General features: G+C 32.8%; 2 protein-coding genes and 1 long non-coding RNA gene across 4 annotated transcripts; 2 read left to right on the top strand and 1 right to left on the bottom strand.

Moving 5' to 3' along the window:
- The first annotated feature begins 4,287 nt into the window (after positions 1–4,287).
- Positions 4,288–7,571, top strand: LOC105779351 (uncharacterized). Its single transcript, XM_012603106.2, has 4 exons — positions 4,288–4,426; positions 4,515–5,325; positions 5,421–5,883; positions 5,989–7,571. The coding sequence occupies exons 2-4, from the start codon at positions 5,028–5,030 to the stop codon at positions 6,062–6,064; spliced, it is 837 nt and encodes a 278-aa protein (XP_012458560.1). The 5' UTR covers positions 4,288–4,426; positions 4,515–5,027; the 3' UTR covers positions 6,065–7,571.
- A 4,275-nt stretch (positions 7,572–11,846) lies between these two features.
- On the top strand, positions 11,847–14,630 carry LOC105779348 (ankyrin repeat-containing protein ITN1). Of its 2 annotated transcripts, XM_052629052.1 has the most exons (5): positions 11,847–11,894; positions 12,156–12,541; positions 12,636–13,403; positions 13,493–13,953; positions 14,056–14,630. In XM_052629052.1, the coding sequence occupies exons 3-5, from the start codon at positions 12,656–12,658 to the stop codon at positions 14,599–14,601; spliced, it is 1,755 nt and encodes a 584-aa protein (XP_052485012.1). In that variant the 5' UTR covers positions 11,847–11,894; positions 12,156–12,541; positions 12,636–12,655; the 3' UTR covers positions 14,602–14,630. The 2 variants fall into 2 exon arrangements, with proteins under 2 accessions (XP_052485012.1, XP_052485011.1); XM_052629051.1 differs by lacking the exon at positions 11,847–11,894 and having other exon boundaries at positions 12,529–12,553.
- A 3,013-nt stretch (positions 14,631–17,643) lies between these two features.
- Positions 17,644–18,413, bottom strand: LOC128040392 (uncharacterized). The gene is made up of 2 exons (XR_008195034.1): positions 18,289–18,413; positions 17,644–17,952 (listed from the first exon to the last, which is right to left on the bottom strand). It is a non-coding gene; the product is annotated as an uncharacterized LOC128040392 (long non-coding RNA).
- Positions 18,414–20,858: the final 2,445 nt, after the last annotated feature.

The raw sequence follows: 20,858 nt of genomic DNA, 5'->3' as shown, positions 1-20,858 counted from the left end.
TAGAATATTGTAAAATTGAAAAGAAAAAACAAGTGAATGATAAAACATCTATTTTTATAATAATTTTTCTTAACATTTTCATTTTAAATTGTGTCATATAAGATTCGACATATCATTTAACGATTAAATTAACGATTTTAGTAATGTAAGAACCTAATTGATATAACATTAATAGTTTAGAGATGTAAGTAGAATGATTTAAACTTTAGGGCTAATTTAGAATAAAAATAATCCAAATTTGAAGATGATTGGTGTAATTAACCCTTAAACACACATATATTATATTTATAAGTTCAATATAATTTTATTAAAAATTTGAAAAGAGCTTTAGCCAAATATCTATCTATTTATTATTAAGTTGATCAAATGAGTTAATTGGACATCAACTCAATTAGAAAATACTTAAAATCATTTAAAAATGATAATAAATATTTGTTATGATGGTGATTTTGTAAGTCTATATAAAATCTGTAAAAATAATTTTTAAAAAATCTAGAAAAACTTCAGGGACTTCAACCTAAGACAAAAGTTCCATTCATTCAAAATCTTATTATTTTTCATAAGTTTCTATAATAATTTTTCACTTGCATCATATATAGAGGTATGCATAAGCTAGTTCGCTTGTCTCATTTTGGGCTGAATTTGAGTTTATGTTTTCCATCCTCATTATAACTTACTCGATTGATTTTACTAATAAAAATAACAAGTATATAAACAAAATTTTATATTAATATTTATATATCTTAAAATTAAATTCAAATAAAGATATATATTTTTTATTTTTTAAATAACAAAACAAACAATTTTGGTGAGTTAGGTAGGGTTGATTTCAAACTCTTAAAAAGAATGAGTGGTTGCCCTTCTCCGACCTTTACTGCTCAGCTTGAGAGTAAACAACTAATGTATTCCACTTAATGAATAGGATTCCATGGACATCAACACAAGCCAATCATGAGTAAGGAACAATTATACTAAAAGTGAGAGGCATCTCGGAAAGTATCCTCATTGGACTTAAAGTCAGTAGGATAGCCATAGAATACGTCTATAATTTTCCTTAAGAACTTCGACAACCCTATTTTTATTATTTGATTTAAGTATCGAAAAATATCTCAAAATATAAACTCTGATGCTCTTACAATGTTCCTATATTTTGTAGGTCTATTCCTTTTTAATCCACAGAGTTGGAGTCATCCAAGCCTACTTGATTTATCTCCAATTAAGTGATTAAAATAGATATATTAGAATAGAATTATTATTATTTCATACATTTAGGAATTTTACTAACTTTGGTTGAAAACACAACAATAATAAAGTAAGTAGAACGTTCTTTTGTATAAATAGAATAAAGTATAAGTTGAAGTGTTAAAGGAATGAATTATGCATGGTATGGCACTTTTGTTATGCTATGTTCAAGAAAGGAATTATGCATGCCACGCTTTTGTTATGCTATTTTAAAGTCTTTAAGCAATAAGTTATATATATATATGTGTGTGTGTGTGTGTGTGTCACTTGTCTTGATAAGCCACTAGGTGACTAGGCGCATTCTGTAATTTTTCTTAATTTGTAATGTTTTTTTTCCTTTTATCTTTGAATGTTCCAAGCTAATTACTTAATTGGTGTTTTCAAGGAAGGAAGCTGTGCAATAGATCAACAAATATGGGAGCATCGTTAAACGACATTATTATTTCCTCCGGTGAACCTGAGAAGCATGCAGAGAACATCACTTACATGGATGCTTCCTTGTACAAAGCTGCAGCAGCAGGCAAAATTGAAGAATTCAATAATTACCAGAGGCCTGGACTTGAGTCGCCGAAGACCCCAGTCCCCAAACCATGACAACGTGCTCCATGTTAACTTGTCAACCATCGTACCGTACCAGATCAGATTTTATCGAACAAATTCTTGTCAAGTGTCCATCACTGCTACTCCAAACAAATGCTAAAGGTCAAACTCCATTGCATGTTGCAACAAGGAATGGAGGTTCTACTATTGTACGACTTCTAATCATGTTTTGTGCAAAAGTTATTGATGAAGATTTAGAGAAGCTGGGAATGGATCAACTGAATGCAGTGAGGGAGATGATCAGACATACGGATCAAGAATCCAATACGGCTTTACATATAGCAACACGGTATGGCCATGTTGAAGTGGTGCAAGCATTGCTGGAGCATGAAGACCCTGATTTTCCATATTTTGCCAATATAAACCACGAAACTCCACTTTACTTAGCAGCTAGGAGAGGAAGTCGGCGCTTGCTGAGTATATTATTAGATAAATCAAAATCAACTGCTCATGGTGGCCCCCACGGTAGAACAGCTTTGCATGCAACAGCTATGGTTAGAGATCCAATTAAGTTAAGTAAGTTCCAATTTTTTTTTTGTTTGAAATAAACAAAGAATAGAACCATTGACTTTTTCTTTTTGGTGGATTTAGGGGGTACAAGGATAATACTAGATAAGAAAGGGAATTTGACAAAGAAAACAGATGAAAATGGACACACCCCTCTTCACTATGCTGCACACTTGGGTCACAATGCAGTTCTGGGAGAGCTGTTAAAATGGGATATATCTGTTGCTTATATAGGTGATAAAAAGTGGGGGATGACACCCCTTCTTATGGCAGCCAGGGAAGGCTATGGAGCCTTAGTAAGAAAGATTCTGTCTTATTGTCCAGATTGTTGTGAAAGAGTGGACAAAAGAGGTTGGAATTTACTTCATTTTGTGGCCTTTTATTAACAAATTGTGATGCTACGAGTGAATATGGATCAGTCAGAAATCTAAGGGACTGGAAAGATGCTAGTGGAATCACACCTCGACAAGTTTTTTATGCATGTTAATATGATAATAAGGAAGAGAAAAAGGTATGCATGTTTATATTTGTATTTCTATGCCTATGGCTATGGTTTTTATTTATTTAGTATGACTAAATAACATATAAAATACAATGACTTACAGTACAATCGGCTGATGTGGTAGGAGCAAATTGTAAAATTGTTGAAAGAAATTGTGAATGAAGAAGTAGCAGAGAAATCAGTTCGTCCCATTGGCTTGACAACTATAACTGCAGAAAGCTTGGAGAAGACAAGAGATGCTGATTTAGTAGTGGCAGCATTTATAGCTTCGGTCACATTCGCAGTGGCAATAACCGTTCCAGGTGGTTTCAAGAGCGAAAAAGGTTTAGACTAAAGCACTCCTTATCTGATTCATGAGGCAGTCTTTAGAGCATTTGTTGTAACAAATGCATTGGCCTTTAGTCTCTCTCTTTTTGTCCTCTTCATCCATTTTGGGTTGATGCTTCCTTTTTTTTCAAAATCGCTTGGTTCAATTTCGCCTAAAATGTTGACCACTGCTGGGGTCCTCGGCTATGCACTCGTTGCCGTGGGGATTGCTTTTAGCATAGCCACTTATGTAGTCTTAAAACCTTCACTTGGACTTTCCACTACTTCAGTCTGCATCAGCACTGGCATTATTTTCTATTCTTTATTTTGCTCGAAACTTATGCTGGTCAACATAGGTAATCACAAATTTTTTTAAGTAAACTACACTAACACTAACTAAATTTTGTTTAAATATTTCAATCATCCAACTTTCACAAGTTACCAAATAGTCACCATCACTATTGAGCTGTTACATTTTTGTCGCTTGTCCCTCAACTTTTATTAAAAGGATGGCATGACACTTTATAATTCAAAGGGTTGTTAACTAATTAGGCCCCTGAACTATATTGAAATATCATATTGATACTTTTAGAATTATTTTTAGCTATAATTCAAGGGCCAAATTAAATAATTCAAAGGATAATTAACTAGTTGTTATACCTTGCCACCATGAGACATGTGGCGGACCCAAGAACGGTTTGAGTTGAACCCTTTGTGAAGGCCCCTTATAAAACACCTCTCACCTAAGCTGATACCTCACGCCTAAGGATGAGTGGGCTCACCTGGCACTAGGTAGTCGTAGAACTGCAACACCCCAAAGTTTTTGAAAAGATATGGTATTATTTTAGGATATAATATTGTAAATTTTCACGAAATTTTGATGGGTTAGATAAATAATTTTTATGAAAGGAACGTTAATAAAAATAAATGTAGCTAAAATAAAATATTGAGGTCCAACAACTCTTCCTTGGATGTAATAAGTATTAATATTTTGATTTTTTGATTTTTATATTTTTATAAAAATTATAAAATATATAAGTAATATATTTGAATTGATTTTTCAAAAAAAGTGCACTAACTTGGGTGAAGAATTAACGTTTTGCAGTTGACAAGTTGACTTGGGCATTACAGGAAAACTGATAGTTTGATTATTCTATTTACAAGTTGACAAGTTGACAAGTGTTCAAGAACTTACATATAGACGTTTCATTTGTATTGATCACTCTGCAGGAGACTTAGAAGAAGATATTATAGGCAAGTACCATACTGGTAAGGCATTTGGTAAATTTCTGGATTTGCAGTATTTTTTTTCTTGAGTTTCAAGCTAATTAATTAAATTTTGTTTGGTGTTATCCAGGAAGAAAAAGATCAGCAAAAATGGGACCATCGATAAACTTCATGCTTACTTCCTCTTGTGAACCTCAGAAGCTTGAAGAGAACATCACTCTCATGGATGCTTCGCAGTATAAGGCAGCAGCAGAAGGCAAGATTGAAGTATTCAATAACAACCAGGGGCTTCAACTTGAGTCGCTAAAGACCCCAAACCACGACAACGTTCTCCATGTTAACTTGGCAACCCAGGATTATGCTGCCTGGATTTTTAACATATTTCTCTTAATAATCATATACTTCCCCGTTCTCTATGAATCATTCTATCGGTCTTTGAGTGTTTTCATTAATATGAAAAGAAGAGAAAAGGGATCAGATTTTATCGAACAAATCCTTGGAAAATGTCCGTCACTGCTACTCCAAATGAATGCTAAAGGTCAAACTCCTTTGCACGTTGCAGCAAGGTATGGACATTCTGCTATTGTGAAACTTCTAATCAAGTCTTGTGCAAAAGCTAGAGATGGAGATTTAGAGCAGGGAAATGGGTCAAATAAGTGCAGTGAGGGAGATGCTGAGGATTAGGGATGAGGAATCCAACACGGCTTTACACGAAGCAGCAGGGTGTGGCAATGTTGAAGTGGTGAAAGCATTGTTGGAGTTTGAAGACCCTGATTTTCAGTATTCTGCAAACAAAAAACAGGAGACTCCACTTTACATAGCAGCTAGGAGAGGATATGGGGGCATGCTGAGTATACTATTAGATAAATCGAAATCAACAGCTCATGGCGGCCCCCACGGTAGAACAGTTTTGCATGCAGCAGCTATGGCTGGAGATGCAGGTACGTTGTTGAGTTAGTTCCAATTATTTTATTTTATTTTATTTTGAAATAAATAAAGAACAGGTATATTGACTTTTTATTTTGCTTGGATTTAGAGGCAATAAGAGTAATATTAAAGAAGAAGGGGAATTTGACAAAGGAAAGAGATGAAGATGGACACACCCCTCTTCATTATGCTGCACACTTAGGTTCTAGATTATCAGTTGTGGAGGAACTGTTAAAAGGGGATGTATCAGCTGCCTATATAGGTGATAAAAAGAGGGGGATGACACCCCTTCTTATGGCAGCCAGGCAAGGTCATGTTGGAACAGTTTCAAAGATTCTCTCTTTATGTCCAGATTGTTGTGAAAAAGTGGACAACAAAGGTTTGAATTTACTTCATTACCTGGCTTTTAGAGGCCCTTTCTCTCCATTAGGGCATTCTCTTTTCAAGCGTGGTGGTATTGAGATTGCATACCGATCATTCAGAAATCTGATGGAGTTGGAAGGTGCTTTTGGAATGACACCTAAACAAGTTTATAATGCACTTTTCTATCTGAGAGATATCATAATAAACAGGTGTGTATTGCATTTCCATGGATATGGTTTTATTAATATTTAAGTTTGGAATTAACATATTTAATAAACCCACACCACAATCGGCTAATGTGTCTGGCCTGGCAGAAGCAAATCAAAGAATTGTTGGAAGAGATTGAGAATGATCAAGTGGCGGAGGAACCAGTTCATCACTTTAGCTTAGGAAATGTTTCTACAGAGAGCTTGGAGAGGACAAGAAATTCTCATTTAATAGTGGCAGCACTTATAGCTGCCATCGCATTTGCAGCGGTAATAACTGTTTCTGGTGGTTCGAAGACTGAAAAAGGCACTCCCCTTTTGATTGATGAGGCAGCCTTTAAAGCATTTGTTGTAACAAATGCAATCGCCTTTATTCTCTCTGTTTCAGCCCTCACCACCCATTTTGGGGTTCTGGATAATATATTATCACAATTTAGTTTTTGGCGTGAAGCAGTTTTACATCGAAATCGGTCTGTTGCTGAGATCCTCGGCTATGCAACGGTTGCGATGTTGATTGCTTTCAGCACAGGCAGTTATGTGGTCTTACAACCTTCCTACGGGCTTGCAATTGTTTCATATCTCATTCCACCTGCTTTTTTCTCTGTATGTGGATAATTTGTGTAAAGTGAAATCTATTAAATATCAAACAATATAATGTAGGTTGTAATCACTGAATTTTGTCCCAGAAATTTCGTATTTTAAATTTTTTTTACATTTTGACCTCTAAACTTTTTTAAAATTATATTTTGACCTCTAAAATTTTTCAAAATTACATTTTAACCCCTAAACTTTTTTAAATTACATTTTGACCCTTAAAGTTTCTCAAAATTACATTTTGACCTTAAAATTGTCTCAAAATTATGTTTCGACACCAGAAGTTTTACTAAAATTGCAGTTTAGTCCATCTGCTAGCAACTTGCACACCTACCCCCTTGATTTCCGGCCACCGGCCTAAGGCATGGCCTCCCTCTCCCCTAGCCACCTAATCTCTGCAAAAAAGAAGAGAAAAACATCTATAAAAGGGGCTTAAAACCCCAAAAGACCCCCCACGAAAAAAAAAGAGAAGAAAGTTTCGAAAAAAAGGAAATAGGAGAGAAAAGAGAAAGGAGAGGAAGAAAGGAAGAAGAGAAAAGAGGGGAAGGCAGTCACGACGGCGTGAAGCAGCAGCGGAGGCAACGACGGCGGCGGGCTAGAGTTTCCAAGAAAAAGAAAAAGAAGAAAAAAAAAGAAAAAAGAGAAAAAAGATTAAAATTTTTTTAAACAGTCAGGTCAACCCGACCCGACCTTTCCGACCAGTGACTCGGATCCGTCCCGGCCCACAACAGCCTAAGCCCAGTAGCCCAGGCCCCCCAGAAAAACAAAACAGCAAAAAAAGAAGAAGAAAAAAAACAAAGCAGAAAAATAGAAGCAGGCCCAACAGCAAGTGCAGGCCCATTTCAGCAGCAGGCTCCAGGCCCAGCACAGCAGCAGGCCAACCCAGCAGGCCCACAACGCCAGGCCCAGTTCACCAGCAGCAGGCCCAAAGGCAGCAGGCCAAAAAAAGAAGAGAAAAAAGAGAGAGAAAAAAAAAAGAAAAAAAGAAAAAGCCCGAGTCGTGTAAACCCGTTCAATCAAGCTCGTATTTTCGGGCTCTTCGGTAATTTCTTTTTTAAGTACTTTTAATTTAATTTACATATTTTTATGACATTTCATATTTAATATTCTTGTTTTTTTTAAGTATTTTTTTATTTCGTATTAGGTTTTTTAAAGCATTTTGTATTCGTATTTAATTTTATTTAATTTCATTAATTTTAATTTTCATATATAAGGCGACGAACCGATTTAATATTAAGCTGTATATTTTCATAGCTATGTTGGGTGAATATATTTAGCTCGTGTTAAATTCGTGACCCCCTTTTAAAAAATTGAAAAACTTAAAAATTCTCGTGTTTTGAAATAAAATATGTATTTTGTAATTATCGATAAATTATCAAAATTTTTCCTTTTAAAATGTATATGGTACGATAATATGTAATTTATCAATATTTTCGTGTTTTCAACAATTTTCGTGTTTTCAAAAAAAATAATTTTCGTGTTTAAAAAAATTCTCGTGTTTTAAAGATTTTCGTGTTTTCAAAAATTTTCGTATTTCTAAGATTCTCGTATTTCCCAAAAATTTCCGTGTTTTCAAAAAAAATTCCCGTGTTTCAATCGGATCACGATTAAATATTAAATTGAACTCGTATTTTTGAAAATTAAGACAACGTGCATTTAACGAGATACCAATTTTGGGCGTCGCGAGGGTGCTAATACCTTCCTCGTGCGTAACCGACTCCCAAACTCTAATTTTCTCTGGATTTTCACGTAGACCTAAAATTACCTCTTTTTTAGAAATATTTAAAAATAAATTTTTCTTCTAAAAAGAGAATTTATTAGGTGTACGATCACACTTAGGAAAAAAGATTAGTAGCGACTCATTCAATTTTCAAATTTACAATAATTACTTCGACTAACACCCGTGCCCAAATTTTAGGTCACTACATAGATATTGTAACTAATTCTCGGTAGAACAATTTTGCATGCAGCAGTTATGGCTGTAGATGGCAGGCAATTAGATATGGAAATATACTACCAACAACTTCATTTATTTCCCCAAATATCTGTGAAATCTATATATTAAACCAAAGTCGATGTGATTCCAACTGTTGAGCAGCATAGGAAGTAACAAAAATATATGTCTCACTGCAAGGAATTCAAGGCTGCTACAAAGGCTTATAGATGCTAAGCATCAGCTCTTAAATTTGATTATGGCGTTCAACATAGGGCGGCATTGACTTCACCACAAAGAGCTGTACATCTCATTTTCTTCCATTCTTCTCCTTCTTTGCAGTTTCCTTGAAACCAAATTTCACCATAAAAAACTCCTGCTTTATTGACCTCACCTCTAACCACAGATTGCAGTCTTTGTTTAAAGTATAAATTTAATAAAATGGTATCCAAATACATCATTAATATCTTTCAAAATAAATTTTAAAAAATAAATTTTAAGCATAATAATAAATTTAACTCTAAACACTTATTATTATTTTTAATTTGACTCTGTTTTAAATTAAATTTAATGTTTCTAATAGGAAAAAAGATAAATAATAATTTAATTTCTTCCTAATTTTAACATTTTTAGTTAGATTTGAATTTTTTCAAGAAGAAAAGTTGAAAATCGAGAGGAAAAATTTGATTTTCATTCTCCTATTGAAAAGGAATATGAATGATGTGTGTTGAATATTTTTCTCTTTGTCCTTTTAGAAGGTGTTATTTGCCTATTTATATCATATGGATATTGTTCAATGACATAACATACTAAGTAGGCTTCATGTATGGAGACACTTATTTTACTCTAGACTTGGCGCATGTTCATGTGACCTATATACATGGGACTTCGTAGGTTAGCGAGCTTTGAATGCGGATCCCTCGTGAGCTCAACTTGCGAAATCCCATTGCGAGCCCAATTTAACAACTTGTCCTGTGTAAATTCACTGAAACTCAGCCCAAGCCCACTCAAGTTTTAGACCAACTATGGGGATTATAATAACAACATAAAATTATAATTTCATATAATACTTTCTCAAAAATTAAATTGACATAAAATTATAAACATTCAAAACTAAATTTTGCATTATCCCAAATTAATTGGGTGGAGACATGCGTTTGCGCGCATTATCTATAAAGCATGTTAAAAAATATGGTGGAAGCAACTTCGTTTTAGGGTCATTTACTTTTTTTTTTGTTACAATTAAGTCATTCAATTATTAGCGTATAATAATAACTCTAGCCTTTCAATGTCTACAAATTTTATTATTTTGGTCCTAATTCTAAAAATAAATTTAGCCTTTAATTTTACACATTAAATTAATCTAATCTCGATTCTTAAAAATTGAAATAAAACTTTAAAAATAAAAAAAATAAATATTTTTTCTATAAAATACATGAAAAATACAAAAATATTTATAAATAAATGAATATTAAAAAAAAGACTTTAAAGAAAATGTAAGGTTTAGTCTAAATGACTCAATAATAACTAACATGATCAAATTTTAGTGTGTAACAATTTTCTCAGCTACCAGACACTGTCTTGGAATAATAAAAGAAAACATAGGGCAGCGTTGCCTCGACCACAAAGAGCTGTACACCCCATTTTCTTCCATTCTTCTCCTTCTTTGCAGTTTCCTGGAATCCAAATTTCACCATAAAAAACTCCAACTTTATTGACTTGACCTCTAACCCTATATATTACCATTACTAAAGTGTTGATGTATGAAATTACATATAGTTGCGGCGACTTGAATGGAGGTTATGCAAGCAAGTAACTAACAGGTAGGGCATTTGGTAAATTCCTTAATTCGCAGTACTTTTTTTTCTTGAGCATGGAATGTTTCAGGGTTTTTTACCTAAATAGTATAGAAAAAAAAAATACTGAAATAGGATGTCAGAAAATTTTTTTACCAAAATAGGTTACTTTTTTCATTGGAGCCTATTAGATAGGTGCCAATGAATAAAAAAATAATAAATTTTTTTTTGAATAAAATATTTTTTTAATAAATTTTTTAAAAAATACAGGTCAAATTACGGTCAATAGGTCGGGTGGCGCCTACCTGGTGCCTCATAAAGAGGCGCCAAGGTGCCTTATAGGGAGGCGCCAATGAAATTTATGTTATAAATTTTTGTGTTTGTAATTATTTAACATTTAATTTATTAGTAATAAATTGCAAAATTACTAATAAGATACTAATAAATTTATAACATAATCCTAAATTACTAACAAATTAATTATAAAATAATTACAATATTCATACAAAAAATTACAATATTACAATATATCCCGACATTACAATATTCATACAAAATTATAATATTACAATATTACAATATTCATACAAAAAATTGCAATATTCATACAAAATTATAATATTACAATATTCATACAAAAAATTACAATATTCATACTAAATATAGATAATCTATAATTAATAATTAATAACAAAAAATATTGCAATTTTATATGAATATTGTAATATTCTAATTTTGTGTGAATATTGTAATGTCGGATATATTGTAATATTGTAATTTTTGTATGAATATTGAAATTATTTTATAATTAATTTGTTAGTAATTTAGGATTATGTTATAAATTTATTAGTAACTTATTAGTAATTTTGTAATTTATTACTAATAAATTAAATTTTAAATAATTACAAACACAAAATTTATAACATAATCCTAAATTTATAACATAATCCTAAATTTTAAATAATTTGTATGAATATTGTAATATTGTAATTTTGTATGAATATTGTAATGTCGGGATATATTGTAATATTGTAATTTTTGTATGAATATTGTAATTATTTTATAATTAATTTGTTAGTTATTTAGGATTATGTTATAAATTTATTAGTATAACTTATTAGTAATTTTGTAATTTATTACTAATAAATTGAATTTTAAATAATTACAAACACAAAAATTTATAACATAATCCTAAATTTATAACATAACCCTAAACCCGGAAAAATCACAGCATTGGCGCCTCCCAGATAGGCACCACCATTGGAGCCTCCCAGATAGGCACCACCATTGGCGCCTCCTAGATAGGCACCACCATTGGCGCCTCCCAAATAGGCGCCAATACTATGTATTATACGGGTTATATACTAACCCGGGAAAGTATAAAATTATATTTTATTCAAAAAAAAATTATTATTATTTTATTCATTGGCGCCTATCTAATAGGCTCCAATGAAAAAGTAACATATTTTGGTAAAATTTTTTTTTGACATCCTATTTCCGTATTTTTTTTCTATACTATTTGGGTAAAAAACCCAATGTTTCAAGCTGATTAAAAAAAAACTAAACTAAACTCCTCCTTTCTACCGCCGCAAATCTGAAACCGTTCTTTGCCGTTTCAAATCTCAGGCCTCCGCCCATCCATCTCCGATTAGCACAGAGGGGAAGAAGGCTTTATTGGCGCACCCACGAAGGTATCACCTTCTCTTTTTTTTCTTTTGAATCGCGAATAAGTAAAATAAAATAATCGAAAAAAAAGAAAGAAAACAGTAAACCACCTTTTAAAAACTGCTGATTGTTCTCCTTTTTTATTGATTTTTTCGGGATCCTTAAACAATACAGAAATGGGGTTTTTATAGCCCCGAAATACAGCGATTTTTCTTCTATTTTCCTATTATTTTTCTTTTTCCTTTTCTGTTACTGTTTTGTTATTTGCTATTCTTCCGTTTTTGCAGTTTGTTGCAGGCACAACTGGAGGAAGCGCGTGGTGAAGATGCAGCATGCGTGAAGGGCCTGCGTGCGTGGCTACTGGCCGTGACTGTAGGCTGTTTGGGTTTCGGCGTTTGGTGAATATTTTGGGCTGTGTTGGGTTTGGGTATTTTGGGCTAGAGTTTGTATTGGGCCTATTGTAACTGGGTTAAGTTTGTGGGTTTCGGGTTCGGGCTAGGGTAATGGGTTTATTTATTTTGATTTTAAATTTTTTTGACTTTGTAATCTGGACTTTAGACTCTTAATTTTGGGCCCGGGCTTAAATGGGCTATTACAACTAAAGTGTTCAAGTATATATAGTTGTCATTTGTCGGTGAGTTGAATGGAGGATATGCAAGCAAGCAACTAACTGGTATGGCATTTGGTAAATTTCTGAATTTGCAGTACTTTTTTCTTGAGTGGAATGTTTGAAGCTAATTAATTCAATTTTGTTTGGTGTTATCCAGGAAGAAATATATCAACAAAAATGGAGCCTGAAGAGAACATCACTCACATGGATTCTTGGCTGTATAAGGCAGCAGCAGAAGGCAACATTGAAGTTTTCGATAATAACCAGAGGCTTCAACTTGAGTCGCTAAAGACCCCAAACCATAACAACGTGCTCCATGTTACCTTGGCAACCAAGGAGAACCCTGTCTGGCTTTTTAACAGAGTTCACTCAATATTCATTTTCTCCCCCGCAGTATATTTATTATTCTGTCGGCATTTGAATTTTTTCATTACTATTATAAAAAGAGAAAAGAAATCAAATTTTATCAAACAAATTCTCAGCAAGTGTCCGTCACTGCTACTCCAAACGAATGCTAAAGGTCAAACTCCTTTGCACGTTGCAGCAAGTTATGGACATTCTGCTATTGTGAAACTTCTAATCAAGTCTTGCGCAAAAGCTAGAGATGGAGATTTAGAGCTGGGAATGGATCAAGTAAGTGCAGTGAGGGAGATGCTGAGGATTACGGATGAGGAATCCAACACGGCTTTACATGAAGCAGCAGGGTGTGGCAATGTTGAAGTGGTGAAAGCATTGTTGGAATTTGAAGACCCTGATTTTCCGTATTCTGCCAACAAAAAACAGGAGACTCCACTTTACATAGCAGCTAGGAAGAGAGGATCTGGGCGCTTGTTGACTCTATTATTAGATAAACTCAAATCAACTGGTCATGGCGGCCCCCACTGTAGAACAGCTTTGCACGCAGCAGTTATGGCTGGAGATGCAGGTATGTTGTTGAGTTAGTTCCAATTTTATTTTTTTTTGAAATAAATAAAGAACAGGTCTATTGACATTATTTTTTTTGCTTGGATTTAGAGGCAGTAAAGGTAATATTAAAGAAGAAGGGGAATTTGACAAAGGAACGAGATGAAGATGGACACACCCCTCTTCATTATGCTGCACACTTGGGTTCTAGATTCTCAGTTGTGAAAGAACTTTTAAAATGGGATGTATCAGCTGCCTATATAAGTGATAAAAAGAGGGGGATGACACCGCTTCTTATGGCAGCCAGGCAAGGTTATTTTGGAACAGTAAGAATGATTCTCTCTTTATGTCCAGATTGTTGTGAAAAAGTGGACAATGAAGGTTTGAATTTACTTCATTATCTGGCTTTTAGATTCTCTTCCTCCCCATTAGGGCGTTCTTTTTTCAAGTATGATGGTAGTGAGATTGTATATGGATCATTCAGAAATCTAAGGAAGTTGGGAGGTGCCTTTGGAATGACACCTCAAGAAATTTTTACTGCACTTCGATTTGAGGAGCATCATCATAAACAGGTGTGTGTATATATATATATGGTATTTCCATGTTATTTAAGTTTTGAATTAACATATTTAATAATCTTACAATACAATCGGCTAATGTGGGTGGCATGACAGAAGCAAATCAAAGAATTGTTGGAAGAAATTCAAAATGATCAAGTGGCGGAGGTGCCAGTTCGTCGCTTTCCCTTACAAAATGTTTCTACAAAAAGCTTGGAGAAGACAAGAAATGCTCATTTAATAGTGGCAGGTCTTATAGCCACCGTCGCATTCGCAGCGGCAATAACTGTTCCTGGTGGTTTGAAGAGTGAAAAAGGGTCAGAGCAAGGCACTCCCTTTTTCATTGATGAGGCAGCCTTTAAAGCATTTGTTGTGACAAATGCACTGGCCTTCCTTTTTTCTGTTTCTGCCCTCACCACCCACTTTGGGGCTCTGGATAATCTATTATCACAATTTAAATTTTTTCGTCATACAGTTTTATATCGAACTCAATCTGTTTCTGGGATTCTTGGCTATGCAACGTTGGCGATGGTAATTGCTTTCAGCACAGGCAGTTATGTGATTTTAAAACCTTCCCACGGGCTTACCATTGTTTCATACCTTATTTGCCCTGTCTTTTTATTTTGTATGTGGGCAATTTTGAATCCCTCGTTACATATGTAAAATATAAATATGATACAATGTTGTTTCAATTCGTAGCAAGAAAAATTTTAAAAGTCATTTTTAAAAAGATAGTTTTGAGTTAGGTTTGAGAGTTGGTCACACAACATTATGCTCACAATTTATTAAATATGTATTGTAAATTAAAATTCATATATTAGTATTTAATTATGATCAAATTTTGATAGATTAAAATAAATATATTAAATGAGTGAATCGATATTTTAATAGCAAAACAAAGATAAAGGATCAAGATGTAGCATTTTCCTCTTTTCTTTTGTAAATTCAACGCCTTTTTAGCCTTTTATTGTCACTTCCTCCATCAATTAAAGTTAAAATACCCTTATTGGTTTTGGAGAAGATCACCAATTCCAGAGTATCTTTTGTTTTTACACAGATTTTCATTTTCTTTTACTTTATGATTTTACATTACCTAGGCTAAATGTATACACTTTTTGCCATACAAGATGAACCTATTTTAAATAAAAAAAAAAAAAGTGGGGTTTTCTTTAATGGAATCGGACCGGTCAGTTTTATTGAAATGATAACCAGTCAAAACGAAAACCAAGAAACCCAATTACATCAGCTGAACAGACTCACAAAAGGATGCCACCAGATCAAAGCAACACCCAACAGTTCAAAAAACAAAAGAAAAGCAAAACACAACCCAGCAAACAGACGAGATTCTATAGAAAACTGTAAAGAAATAATTATAATATGCATCAAAATTATTCTATTACTGATAAACACTGAATTGATAAAATAAAATATAAATGTCTATATTTATAAGCTTACAAAGAAATTACCTTAACACAAAAATAACTAAAAATTTATTCAATTAAATTGAAAATCTGGAACTAATAAAGATTCTATCGAGATACTTGGTCAACTAAACAACTCACTACTTTGCATTAATCCTCAACACTCTCCCTTAGTTCAAAGTTGCAGACAAGTAGACTTTTAAAATAACTGAATTTCAAGTGATTACCCCTAAACCTAGAATGAAAACATTTGTTGATACATTTCTTCTATCATCTAAAGAACTTGCCTAATCACTAACTATGAACCCATATAATCTGAAATTTGAAATTTTTGAGCACCAAATGCCATACTCCAAAGTTCCAGTCATGTACCGCAAAACCCGTTTTGTTGCTCCATAATGAACCTTTGAAGGTTGCTGCATAAACCTAGAAATAACACCAATAGGAAATACAATATTGAGCCTAGTGTGAGTCAAATAAATTAAACCTCCAACCAAGCTTCTAAACCTCCTGGCATTTGCCATTTCTTTTTCATCTTCTAGCTGCAATTTCTTATTGATATTCATGGGTGTAGTCGCAGGCTTGCAATTAAACATGCCAAAATTACTGAGAAGATTCTTAGCATGTTTTCTTTGTGAGATAAAAATTTCATCTTCAGCTTGATGAACTTCAAGACCAAGGAAATAATGGAATAAACCCATATCAGACATATCGAATTCATTCATCATTTGAGACTTAAACTCATCAATAAGAAAGTTAGAGGAACTAGTATAAATGATATCATCAACGTAAAGACAAACAATGATGAAATCATTTTTACCTTCCTTTTTCACATATAAGGTGGGCTCATTTTTACTTCTTATGTACCCTTTCTTCTGAAGATACCCATCGATCTTGTTGTACCATGCTCGAGGGGCCTGCTTCAATCCGTACAATGCCTTTTTCAACTTGTACACCTTTGTTTCGTTGCACTTCTCTATGAAACCTTCTGGTTGTGCTACATAAACGTCCTCTTGTAGATCTCCATTGAGGAATGCTAATTTGACGTCAAATTGATAAACATGCCATTGCAATTGTGCAGCCAATGCTAGAACAAGCCTCACCATTTTGAACCGAGTTACCGAAGAGAAGGTTTCTTCGAAATCAACACCATATTGCTGGCATAACCTTTCACCACAATACGAGCTTTGTGCTTTGGATGCTTCCATTTGCACCAAATTTTATCTTGAACACCCACTTCAAACCAATTGCATTTTTATCTTCATTTTGTGGCGTTTAGAGACTTTCCTATTAGATTACGCTTTTATTGAAGGATGATGATGCTACCACTGAATATGGATCAATCAGAAATCTTAGGGACTGGAAAGATGCTAGTGGAATCACTCCTCAACAAGTTTTCTATGCATGTTAATATGATAAGTAAGAGAAAAAGGTATATTTATATGTTGTATTTCTATGCCTACGGCTATGGTTTTATTAATATTTGTGTTTTGAATTATGATTATATAACATATATAATATAATGATCTATAATATAATCGGCTAATGTGGTAGGAGCAAATTGTGAAATTGTTAAAAGAAATTATGAATGAAGAAGTTGCGGAGAAACCAGTTTGTCCCATTGGCTTGCCAAACATATCTGCAGATATAAACTTGGAGAAAACAAGAGATGCTCATTTAGTAGTGGCAGCACTTATAGTCACCGTCACATTCGCAGCGGCAATAACTGTTCCAGGTGGTTTCAAGAGTGAAGAAGGTTCAGACCAGGGCACTCCTTATCTGATTCATGAGGTAGCTTTTAGAACATTTGTTGTAACAAATGCATTGGCCTTTAGTCTCTCTCTTTCTACCCTCTTCATCCACTTTGGGATGCTGCTTCCTCTTTTTCCAAAACCGCTTGGTTCAATTACGTCTAAATTGTTCATCGTTGATGTGATCCTTGGCCTTGCACTTGTTGCCATGGGGATTGCTTTTAGCACAACCACTTATATAGTCTTAAAACCTTCGCTTGGACTTGCCACTACTGCGGTTTGCATCAGCCCTGACATTATTTTCTATGTTTTATTTTGCTCGAAATTTATGCCTGTATACATAATTAATCATAATTATTTTTAAGTAAACTACACTAACAGTAACTAAATTTTGTTTAAAATTAAATTTCAATTATCCAACTTTCACAAGTTATCAAATAGCAGTAACATTATTGAGCTTGTAATAACTCATTTTGCCTGGCCCAATAAATACCAAAAAAACAAATAAAAATAAAACTATAAAAAATCAAATAAAAATAGTAAATAATGTCCAAAAATATTAATGTCCAATTACAATAAAATTACCAGCCCAAATCAAACCATAATACTTTAAGCTCGATTCGGTCCTTAACCCAAATACTAAACCCATCAGACCCACTAAGCCCAAATACTACAAACCCAATACCTAAGCCCAATTAGCCCATTTTGAAAGAGTATTCCAGAAACCCTTAGGGTTTCTGAAACCCTTCAGTCACCGTAGAAGGAAAATCACGGCCCTCCTCGCACATGCTACGCCTCCGCGCGTGTGCACCTCCGTCTGTTGCTCCAGGCTGGCTGAGTACCTGCAAAATACACACGCAAGCAGTAGCAAAAGGAAGAATAATAAAAAAGGGTCGAAGGGATAACAGATTAGATTTTTGTATTTATTTTTATTATTTATTTTGCAATTTTGGCTATATAAAGTCAATTCGAATACTGTAAACGATTACGCACACAAAGATTGAAAGTCAAAAAAATATATTCTAAAGAAAAAGAAAACAGAGAATTCCAAAGGTGATTTGAATTTTTTCTTTTTCCTTTCTTTTTTGTTTTTTCTTTCGGTTCTCTTTTCTTCGATTATTTGTTCATTATTCAAGTAAGATAACAAAAAAAAAAAAATTAGAAAGCGAAGAAATTACCTCGCGGTCAGATCCTTGTTCTCTTCGTCGCAATCAGAGTTTGAGCAGGGGTTCGAAGATCCTTTTTTGAGCAGTCGTTTTACAGAGCGGCGCAGAGATCATTTCGTTTAGGTTTTTGTTTAGAATGAAGTAGGCTGCTGATTTCTTAGGGTTTGGTCTATAAGCAGTGAAAGAAACATCGCCGTTTGATGCCAATGTGATGCTTTCAAAACGGCGTCATTTGAAGGCTCAGATCCGCGCGTTTTATCTCAATGGTCCATTTGCGCCACAGGTCCTTTTGTATTTTGTATTGTTTTAATTTAATTTTTATTATTATTTTAATTTATACACTATATTGGATTTTGGTTTCAATTGAATCCATGTTTGAATGGCATCGTTTTGAAGATTTTGATCCGTATGCCAAAGAAGATTTGCGCGTTAAATTGCTATAATAGTCCCTTTGATGCTAATTGGTTCTCAATTCGGTCGTTTGCACATTTATTTCAAATTCACCCTAGGAATTTTGTTTTAATTCAAAATTGATCTATTTTTTATTAAATTAATTGGTTTATTATTATTTATCACTATTATTATTATTAGTATTTTTTTATATCAATTAACCTAATCTTATTATAAATTCTTTTATTTTATTATATAGTATTATTTTATGTTTTGTATATTATTACTTAATTTTACAAATATTTTATTTTATATACATTTTTTATGTTATCTTAGTATAATTTATACATATTTTTATATTTTTTAGACTAATATATATGTATATATACCTTTAACTTTAAAGATTTACCAATAACATTTTATGATTCTTTCACATATGCATATATAATTTATATTGAATTATTTTTAGTATACATATGTATATATAATAATATATGATTAATTTCAAATTGTAAATTTTACCTATTTTCTATACATAAATACTTTATTTCTTTTAAATTTTCTATTCCATTTTACTTATTTTGACTTTTACATATATTATTATAGGTATATTATTATTTAAATTAGTTTTTTTGCTTATCTAGATTAAAAATATATATAAATTGTAAGATTTATTCATCTTTATTTTCTTCTCATAATTCTTTCTTTAAAATTCATTTAAACATTTTATTCATTTTAGTTCTATTATTAAATTGTTTCAAATCTTCACATTAATTACTTATTTTAATTTTTTCTCTTTTAAATGTATAATTTTGTGTAAATTTTTATTCCTAAATTCTTTTCTCTTATTTTTTTCATGAGTTATATTTTATTTTTCTTTTAGATTAATAGTTTTTAAATGTTGATGTTAATATTTGCATAATGTATGATTGAAATTATTGTTATTATGTTTGTTTGTGTTTATTTATTGTTCATTATTCATTGGGGTGCATTTTACGTTCGTTTAATCACTGCATCTTTTTAACCGTGTTTCAATAAAAGCATTAAAGTCATCTTATTTCGCAAATTGTCAAAATACTCGGTATTCACGATTCTCAAGAGAATTGCGCCCTAACTTACTGGGCTTCAATTTTTTTCCGATGAATTTAGATAGCCAAGTATTTCTTTTACAATAAAACCATATAATTTCTAAATAAAGTTTTTCGGGATTTCAAAATGTTGGATCCTAACTTACTGGGTATAACATTTATCATCTCGAGTTAAGGATTTTAAAATAAAGGCAATATTCGGTGTTTAGGAATTTCGAGAAATTGAACCCTAACTTACTGGATTATGATTTCTCGATTGACCCAAATAACCAAATATCCTTCTCAAAATGCATGATTTTTTAAAATTTAAAAAGACAAACCTAATTTCGAATATTGAATTGTTGCACCCTAACTCACTGAGTGTGACGATTTATTTCTTTGAAATGGGTATGTCTTATCATCCAATTCGATTATCCAAGTTTTCTTTTCAAGTGATCGTATTTTAAAATCTCTTCAAATTTTTGTAATACCCCCTACCCGTATTCGTCGTCGAAATAGGGTATGAGGCATTACCAAATTTTACCGAATAAATTTTTCATTATTACGAGTTAAATACTGTTCATTTATCGAAACATATCATGACGTTCCTTGGATGGGCCTTCGAAGCCCAAAACATACATCGGGACCAAACTGGGATTAAATCGAAACCATAAGATTTTTTTTATGAACTTAATACAACCCTTTTATAAATATCTTATCTCCCCTGCAATTTTAAACCGAGACCAATCCAACACAACCAATCCATTTCAACATATTTTCAATATAGATTTAACATATTCATAAGACAACCTCATCACATATCAAAATCCAAATTTGTTAGCCATACCAATGGCTAACCATACATTCATTTCACATTAACATTTACTTTAATAGCTTATACATGCCATTGATTTCCAAAATAAAATTTCTTTTTATACCAGGTTGATAGTGTGATATGTCTCTGACTGAATCCGACCTCCGAGCTCTTAACACTACAAAACAGGGGAAAAAGAAACAAGGTAAGCACTTTGTGCTTAGTAAGCTCATGTAACAAGAATTATACTTACCTAATATTTTCAATGCAATGCAATAAACATTCATACATCCATTCAATACATTATTCCC

This window comes from Gossypium raimondii, chromosome 4 (genome assembly GCF_025698545.1).
Source record: "Gossypium raimondii isolate GPD5lz chromosome 4, ASM2569854v1, whole genome shotgun sequence".
Lineage (NCBI taxonomy): Eukaryota > Viridiplantae > Streptophyta > Magnoliopsida > Malvales > Malvaceae > Gossypium > Gossypium raimondii.
Note: the sequence above shows the minus strand (reverse complement) of the source record. Positions and strands in the feature narration are given on the sequence as shown.

Excerpts from the sequence above, each read along its gene's own strand:
- LOC105779351 (XM_012603106.2), top strand. The coding sequence starts at position 5,028 with ATGGGTCAAATAAGTGCAGTGAGGGAGATGCTGAGGATTAGGGATGAG. Across the intron at positions 5,326-5,420 it reads AGCTATGGCTGGAGATGCAG|AGGCAATAAGAGTAATATTA; the intron begins GTACGTTGTTGA and ends GCTTGGATTTAG. Across the intron at positions 5,884-5,988 it reads AGAGATATCATAATAAACAG|AAGCAAATCAAAGAATTGTT; the intron begins GTGTGTATTGCA and ends CTGGCCTGGCAG.
- LOC105779348 (XM_052629051.1), top strand. Across the intron at positions 13,404-13,492 it reads AGTTATGGCTGGAGATGCAG|AGGCAGTAAAGGTAATATTA; the intron begins GTATGTTGTTGA and ends GCTTGGATTTAG. Across the intron at positions 13,954-14,055 it reads AGGAGCATCATCATAAACAG|AAGCAAATCAAAGAATTGTT; the intron begins GTGTGTGTATAT and ends GTGGCATGACAG.